General features: G+C 56.3%; 1 protein-coding gene across 1 annotated transcript in view; it reads right to left on the bottom strand.

The window, feature by feature from the left end:
* Positions 1-857: 857 nt before the first annotated feature.
* SERINC2 (serine incorporator 2) overlaps positions 858-8,477 on the bottom strand; it is a 13,798-nt gene continuing 6,178 nt past the window's right edge. The window contains exons 2-10 of the mRNA XM_027694022.1: positions 7,287-7,448; positions 6,058-6,245; positions 5,891-5,970; positions 5,659-5,796; positions 4,202-4,371; positions 4,029-4,119; positions 3,102-3,237; positions 2,034-2,243; positions 858-1,660 (exon numbers count right to left, since the gene is read on the bottom strand). Of these exons, the coding sequence (XP_027549823.1) occupies positions 1,522-1,660; positions 2,034-2,243; positions 3,102-3,237; positions 4,029-4,119; positions 4,202-4,371; positions 5,659-5,796; positions 5,891-5,970; positions 6,058-6,245; positions 7,287-7,448 (1,314 nt within the window). The 3' untranslated portion in view covers positions 858-1,521. The remainder of the gene's footprint in view (positions 1,661-2,033; positions 2,244-3,101; positions 3,238-4,028; positions 4,120-4,201; positions 4,372-5,658; positions 5,797-5,890; positions 5,971-6,057; positions 6,246-7,286; positions 7,449-8,477) is intronic.

The raw sequence follows: 8,477 nt of genomic DNA, 5'->3' as shown, positions 1-8,477 counted from the left end.
GGGTGCAGGATGAGGTCACAGGGTGCAGGATGAAGGTTCGGGGTGCACGATGAAGGTTCAGGGTGCAGGATGAGGTCACAGGGTGTAGGATGAAGGTTCGGGGTGTAGGATGAAGGTTCAGGGTGCAGGATGAGGTCACAGGTTGTAGGATGAGGGTTCGGGGTCCAGGATGAAGGTTCGGGGTGCAGGATGAGGTCACAGGGTGCAGGGTGAGGGCTCGGGGTGCAGGATGAGGTCACAGGTTGCGGGATGAAGGCTCGGGGTGCAGGATGAGGTCACAGGGTGCAGGATGAAGGTTCAGGGTGCAGGATGAAGGTTCGGGGTGCAGGATGAGGTCACAAGGTGTAGGATGAAGGTTCGGGGTGCAGGGTGCGGTCACGGGGTGCAGGATGAAGTCACACGGTGCTGGATGCCGGGTTCTGGGCTCCTCGTGTCGCAGCGCGGGCTCGCAGCGCCACCTCGTGACCGGAGCCACCGGGGACGGGCTGCAGGACACGGGGATGAGCTGCAGGGCACCAGGATGGCATCCCAGCGCAGGGAACCCATGTGCCCCTGGGCATGGTCTGCACCCCGTGCTGCGTGCAACCCACCCTGTGCCCCACACCTCGCACCCCCCTCTTTGCTCACCACCACCCCCTGCCCTGCCAGCCACCTGCCCACCTCCAGCAGCAGCTCTTGGGGTGCCACAGGCTGGCAACGGGGTCCAGGGTTCCAAGTTTTCATGCCCCAAATTGATGCCATCCCCACCTGCACCTCCTGGCAGCCAGCTGTGCCCCCAGCTGTGCCCCCACCCCAGCATTGGGTCTGCTTAATACTTCCTCTGCCTCCCACACACTCAGCACACACTCCAAGAAAGATCCAAGGACAAATCCACCAGATTTATTGCAAACAAGACTTCCTTGACAAGGTGAGGTGCTGGGGCCAGGCCAGCACAGCCGGCAGGAAACCCAACCTGTCCTCCAGCAAGGACCGGGGGGGTTGTTCTCCCATGGGGACAAACAGGCAGGAGAGCCCCCGAGGAGCTGGGGCCACCACCGAGGCTGGGGGATGCAGGGGGATATCTGCCTCCAGCCACAAATCTCAGCAATTCGTTTTCCTCCAGGCAGTCTGGGGACACAACAGCGGCCAGGTCCTGGGTCCTGGTCCCCAGAGCCCCCCAAAAGGCACCACAGTCCCAGGACAGCAAGTGAGACAACGGCAGCTGGTGAGGACCAAACCCTCCCGAGGCAAGGCACTGGTCTGTGCTGGGAGAAGAGGGTTTGGAGGCACCACCAAAGGCACTGGACAAACATGGGTATGAAGGGAGCTTCAAAAACACACTCAAGTCTCTCTCAGCCCTTGATTTCTCTGCTTGGCACTTCATCCCTTTCAAATGAAAACAAAAGACCTGCAAGAAGGCACAACCCAGCACAGCAGCTCCCACATGCAGAACTGGGGCTAAGGCAGAGCTGGGGCTGTCCCTGGTCCTGAGGGACAAGGCCACCACGGCTCTGACCTGGCAACAGGATGCCCGGGGCCACCTCAGCTGAAGTCTCGGTCTGGCAGCACCAGTGGAGCCACCAAAGTCCAGAGGTAGAGCAAGAGCCCGGCCCAGCTGGAGCAGATCTTCACCCACACGGCTGTCCAGGGGCTGCTCAGCACCTGCAGGCTCTCATCCGGCCTGGAACAGCAAACAAGGGGGTGGCACCATCACTGTGGCATCCACAGAGAGGGACAGGAACTGTGAGCACCCATGGGTGCCATGCAAGGAACACAGGGGAGCCCCGTGGCTGCAGCTACCCCGAGGATGTGACCCCACAGCTGCAGCTCACAGCACCCAGGGGCCGGGTCCCCGCTCCCGAGGGATCCTGGGCTGCAGCAGAGGGTGCTGACGAGCCCTGGCACAACCCTGTGCTACCCAAAAGTGATCAGGGAGCACGTTCAGCGGCCTCACACGCAGATACACCTCGGCAAACAGCTCTGCCCGAGAGCAGGGAAGAGCCCAGGAGGAGAGGATATAGAGGCAGGGGAACAGCCCTGGGAGCTCTGCCCACCTGTACCAGTTGGTGAGGGTCATCATGATGTAAAGGGCAGCGAGGAGGAGGCAGAGGTGGAAGAAGGTGTAGTTGTAGGAGACCCCGTCCTGCTCGTTGTCGTAGGCGCGGTGCGGCCCCGGCTCCGCCGCATCCCCCGGGCCCACCCCGTGCCCGCCCTCCTCCGTCAGCATCAGCTTGTTCACCTGAGGGTGGTCCGAGGAGCGGAGGCTGCGGGGAGAGGGGCAGGGGTTCAGCACCTCCTGCTCAGTGCCCCCATGGCTGGGGTGTCACAGAGTCACAGGATCTGCTGGGCTGGAAGGGACCACAGGGATCATCCAGTCCAACCCTCAGCCCTGCACAGGCCCAGCCCCAAGAGTCACCCCCTGTGCCCCAGAGGATCAGCCAAACCCTCCTGGAGCTCTGGCAGCCTTGGGGCTGTGCCCATTGCCCTGGGGAGCCTGGGCAGTGCCCAACCAGCCTCTGGGGGAAGAACCTTTGCCTGAGATCCAACCTGACCCTGCCCTGACACAGCTCCAGCCGTTCCCTGGGTGCTGTCCCTGGTCCCCCCAGAGCAGAGCTCAGTCCCTGCCCCTCCTCTGCCCCTGCCCAGGCAGTTGAACTGCACTGAGGTCTCCCCTCAGTCTCCTCTGCTCCAGCTGAACACACCAAGTGCCCTCAGTGTCCTCCCACACCTTCAAATCCAGGCCCTTCCCCATCTCTTTGCCTCCTTTGGGCACTCTCTGATGGCTCAATATCTTCCTTATACTGTGGTGCCCAAACTGCCTCAATGTGGCAGGTGAGGCTGCAGCAGTGCAGAGTAGAACAGGAATGTTTTGTCCTTGGGGCCATCCCTGGAACAGTTTGGGGGATGCAGGGTGTGGGGAAACCCTAAAAACTGTGACCACAGCCACGCAGGGCAGCTGCCTGTGGGTCCCCCTGGGGACTGGGATGGCTTTGCAAGAGGCCCTTAGTGACAAAAACCCTGCGCCAAGGTGTGACTTCCCCTTTCCCTGAGAGCCTCCTGGTGGCTCTCTGCTCCAGGCAGAGGGACAGTGCCATCCCCAGGGCCACAAGCCAAGCCCTCACCTGATGAAGAGGGTGCAGAGGATGAAGATGATCAGCCCCACGATGCTCGAGGCGTCCCACCAGGTTGTCAGTGGTTCTGTGGCCGTCGCTGTGCTGGTGCTGTTCCTCACCAGCAGAGTGGGGTTACAGCTCTGGACTGGGGGGAGGCACACAGGGGGGTCAGCACCAAGGAGGGGACAAACACCTATACCAGTGTGTGGTCCTGCTCCCTCATAGAATCACAGAATCATGGAATCATAGAATCAGCTGGGTTGGAAGGGACCTCTGAGATCATCAAGTCCAACCCTTGATCCAACCCCGCCGTGGTTCCCAGCCCATGGCACTGATGCCACATCCAGTCTCACCTTCAACACCTCCAGGGACAGAGAATCCACCTCCTCCCTGGGCAGCCCATTCCAATGGCTGATCAGCCTCTCTGGAAAGAAATTCTTCCCAATATCCAACCTAAACCTCCCCTGGCACAGCTGAAGACCGTCTTGTCCTACTGCTGGTTCCTGGGAGCAGAGCCCGACCCCCTCGGTTCCCCCCTCCTGTCAGGGAGTTGCAGAGAGTGAGAAGGTCTCCCCTGAGCCTCCTCCTCTCCAGGCTGAACAGCCCCAGCTCCCTCAGCCTCTCCTCACAGCACTTGTGCTCCAGTCCCTTCCCCAGCCTCGTTGCTCTTCTCTGGACCTGCTCCAGCCCCTCCATGTCCTTCCTGAGCTGAGGGCCCAGAGCTGGACACAGCACTCCAGGGGTGGCCTCACCAGCACTGAGTCCAGGCCAAGAATCCCTTCCCTGCTCCTGCTGTCACACTGTTCCTGAGCCAGGCCAGGATCCATTGGCCCTCTTGTCCCCCTGGGCACACTCTGCCTCATATTCAGCTTCCTGTCAATCCACACTCCCAGGTCCCTTTCAGCCTGGCCTGAACCCAGGCCACATCCTGCTTACTTGGCACGTTGGCCAGGGCGGCCCAGGTGACGTAGATGGTGTAGAGGGTGATGAGTGACGCCTGCAGCAGCCCCGAGTGCGGCTGAGCCTCCTGCAAACACAACAGCAAGTGCTCAGGGCAGGCCTGCACCCTGCAGTGACACGGCCACCAGCCTCCTGGGAGCTGCCTTCACCTGGATCTTGGGCAGGATGGACACCACGGAGACGATGAGGCAGAGGAGGAGGTTGATGCTGATGAGGGCCTTGCCCTCGGTGCAGCCCTGGGGTTTGGTGTAGTAGACGTAGAGCAGTGCAATGGCAGCAATGGAGGCGGCGTAGAACACAAAGGTGACGGTGCAGAGGGCTGGGGGACAGGAGAAACACAAACCTTAAATAGCTGGGCTGACATAACATGGTAAGGAATATCTTATTGGCAGAATACACATCAAATGACTTCTCCTATTTCCGTTTTTCCCTCTCAGGGAGTATAACAAACCCATTACACTTACTTACAGCATCCCCAAATAAGGAACTGTACAATCTTAGGGAAGCTCTTGAGAATTAGATAAGGGATGTAAACAAACGGAATGTAAACTAAGGTCTGTGCACCCAAATAAAGAACAAACACTACACTTTTTGGTGGAGGAGCACAATGGCCCTGTGCCTGCTCAAGAACTGAGGTCAAGATAATGAAGAAAAGGACCAAAGAGGGACTTCCAGTAGGAGTGTGACCATGTAAAGCAAACTAATGAATATGTATTAAGTAAGAGACAATACCCAATGAATCTGCTGTAAACAGTGTGTGCAATCAAAAGCCCTGTCCGTCAGCCATTGGCACATTGGATTAGAGGAGCTCTCCTCCTGAATTAACATCTACTAATTGGTAATAAGAAGTTGGTTTCTGCTGCTTTTGGGTATCATTTTTGGCACCCCAGATGGCACTGGAACCCACAATCCCCATAAAAATGGAAAAAGCCTGTGCTGTGGGGTGTGCATTGTACCTCTATGCACCTCAAGGCCCAAATTAATTAAAGAACTGCTTTCTACCTTCCTATACTCAAATTGTCCAGAGATAATTTCTCTGATTTCAGGTGACACAGGACACTGACAGGAGAAATATAAACCTTACTCACAGCATCCCCCAAATAAGGAACTATACAATCTTAGGGAAGCTCTTGAGAATTAGATAAAGGATGTAAAAAAACAGGATGTAAACTAAGTTCTGTGCACCCAAATAAAGAACAAACACTACACTTTTTAGTGGGGGAGCACAGTGACCCTGTGCCTGCTCAAGAACTGAGGTCAGGGTGATGAAGAAAAGGACCAAAGAAGGACTTCCAGTAGGGGTGTGGCTATGTAGAGCAAACTAATGAATATGTATTAAGTAGGAGAGAATATCTAATGACTATATAAACAGTGTGTGTAATAGAAAGCCCTGCCCACCTGTCATTAGCACGCTGGTTTAGAGGAGCTCTCCTCCATAACAAAGAATGCCCTCTTTAGTTCCCACAAATTGGTGATAAGAAGTTTGTCTGTGCCGCTTTTCGGTATCATGGGGGAGGAAACAAAAAGGAAAGAGGCTGGAGCAGAAGCCCCCAGGCCTGGCCAGCCCTGGGATGAGCCAAACCCCCCGTGGTGCTGCTGTACTCACCTGCATACCAGCCCTTGGCGTTGCTCTCGCTCGCCTTGCGCAGCCACAGTTGGCTCCAGGAGTGGGCGAAGTCGATGAGGAGCACGAGCTGGATGAGGATGAAGAGGAAGGAGCCGACCACACCAAAGTAAAACCAGACTTGAGAGCAGAGAAAAACCAGTTAGGAACAGGGAGAGTGAGCCCTGGGGGCGCAGGGGTTTAACCCTGTGCTGCAGAGGGCACAGCTCCTCACCCGAGGTGAAGGTCCCATCGGGGATGTAGAAGGCGCCCACCGTGATCCCCACCAGCACCAGGAACTTGAAGAACCAGAAGCTGTGGGAGGAGAGAGGAGGCACGGTCTGCACCCTGTGTGGACCCATCCCTTCCCCACCCACCCAGCACCCCGGGAGGGGCACCCACCCGTTCTGCAGGGCAGCACGGGGGTCCTTGCTGCTGCGCACGCACACCATGAGCACGGCGAAGAGGCAGAAGAAGGCGGCCATGGCGAAGCCCATCCGGTACACGGCCTTGTGGCCCAGGAAGCTCTTGCAGTTGACGTTGGTCTGGACCCCCAGCACAGACCCACTGCCTTCACAGAAGCCCGGGAGCTGAAATGGTGATGGGAGGGTGAGCAATCACCCCAGTGTGTCCCAACACATCCTACTGGGGATTGAAGAATGTGGGAAGGTCTTGAAGAGCTACTGATTGTATTGAAGATCAGCTCCTGGACTGTGAAGCCCCCAGGCTGCCCAGAGAAACTGTGGCTGCCCCATCCCTGGAAGTGTCCAAGGCCAGGTTGGATGGTGCTTGGAGCAACCTGGGATGGTGGAAGGTGTCCCTGCCCATGGCAGGGGGTTGGGACCCCCTCTCTGAGATCCCTTCCAACCCAAACCACTCTGTGATTCCACAATTCTGTGATTCTGGGATTCCACACCCACTGCAAGTCCTGGTGCTGCCAAACATAAGCCAGACCATGACTGCTCTAATGCTACTTGCTTGGGGACAGTGGTGGGATGACACAGCTAAAGCCACCCTGCAGGTCAGTGAAAAGCTGGGATGAAACCAGCCTTTCCCAAAAGCCCAGCCCAGCAGCAGCAGCTCAGCTGTCAGACCTCCTCTCCCTCCACCTGAAGTCACAGAATCACAGAATCACAGAATCACAAAACCACAGAATCAGCCAGGTTGGAAAAGACCTCTGGGATCATCAAGTCCAACCTGTGACCCAACCCCCCCTTGTCACCAGCCCATGGCACTGAGTGACACGTTCAGTCTGTCCTTAAACACCTCCAGGGATGGTGACTCCAATCCCTCCCTGGGCAGCCCATTCCAAGGTCTGATCCCTCTGCTTGTAAAATATTTCTCCCTAATGTCCCACCTCCACGACCTGCAAGTCATCAGTTGCACCCCAAAAATGGGATGTAGGAAACTTTCCCAGGAGACATCCGGGAAAACTGGATAGTGCATGAAATTATATCCCACTGCATTTTCCCCTCTGTGGAAAACAGGGGTTAACAACACCTTCTCTCAGAGAGGTACTCAGACAAAGAGGAACAGAAACACATAATGCCCCAAAAATTCCCTTTCTGCTTCAGCCTCACGTACTCACCGGGAACTGAACTTCTTCCCACTGACCTCCAGGAGTTATTTACCTTGTGCAGCTCCTTCTCCACGCCGGGGATTATCATGATGACAGACACCAGAGTGCCAAGGAAGAGGAAGAAGGTGAAGAGGAGGCGGGAGATGGTGGAGTTCTTGGCTGAGGGGCAGCAGCCGCAGAGCAGACACGGAGCAGAGCCACAGAGACAGGACACCTGCAACGAGAGCAGCCCCGTGTCAGAGGGGCACAAACCGGCCCCAAAACACGTGCCCAGGTCGATCCGTAAGGAAACCTCCCAGGAATCCACATTGCTGCTCCAGGTGTTTTGCTCAGAGCTTCCCCCAGCCCATGAGATGTCACGGAAATGGTGCCAAACCACCCCCAAAAGCTGCTGAAAAAGAAAAGAGCTGCAGGAACTGCAACAACCAGCCAAGGTGGGAAATGGCACCGCGAGTCCTGGAGGCACCTACGTGGTTTTTGCTCCATGCAAGGCTCCAGTCTAACCAAGTCCTGCCCTGCAGGAGCCTCCTTTCTGCTCAGAAACATGTTTGCAAAATAATTTCAGCCTAATACAGGACGGGGGAAACACGGATTTCAGCACCACGGGGAAAGCAGCTCATTCTGCCACCCTCCCCCTCCCCAAAGGCCACTTTGTAGGCAGGGAAACTGAGGAACAGCATCCCCAGGAGTCCATGGGGGGTCCTGAATTCCCAAATTGAGCACGGGCAGCGCTGCCAAGTGCACCCTGCTCCGGGAGGTTCCATTGCTCGGGAACCAAGGAAACCCTGGCTTAACAAAACCTGACCTTGCTGCCTTGCAAGACATCAGCGGGGGTTTCCTGCACGGGGATGGTGTAGAATAAGGCTTGGATGGGGAAAAAGGAATGTTTTATTAAACTGTATTATTAGATCCATTGTGAGGGGAGGAGTAGTGAGATGTTTGAAACCCAGAAGTTGGGCTGGGCTGGGCTGAGTTGGGCTCAGTTGGGTTGAATTGAGTTGTGTTGGACTGAGTTGGGTTAGGTTGGGAAGAGTTGATTTAGGCTAAGTTGGGTTGACTGGGGCTGGGTTGAATTGACTGAGGCTGGGTTGGGTTGAGTTGATTTAGGCTGGGTTGGGTTGAATTGGGTTGGATTGGGTTGATTTGAGTTAAGTTGGGTCGGATTGCACTGAATTAAGTTCATTTGGACTGAGTTAGGTTGAGTTTGGTTGGGTTGGGTTGAGTTGGGTTGATTTAGGCTAAG

Source organism: Neopelma chrysocephalum, unplaced genomic scaffold (assembly GCF_003984885.1).
Source record: "Neopelma chrysocephalum unplaced genomic scaffold, ASM398488v2 Primary Assembly neopelma1_95b, whole genome shotgun sequence".
Classification (NCBI taxonomy): domain Eukaryota; kingdom Metazoa; phylum Chordata; class Aves; order Passeriformes; family Pipridae; genus Neopelma; species Neopelma chrysocephalum.
This window is presented reverse-complemented; position numbering and strand designations above follow the sequence as displayed.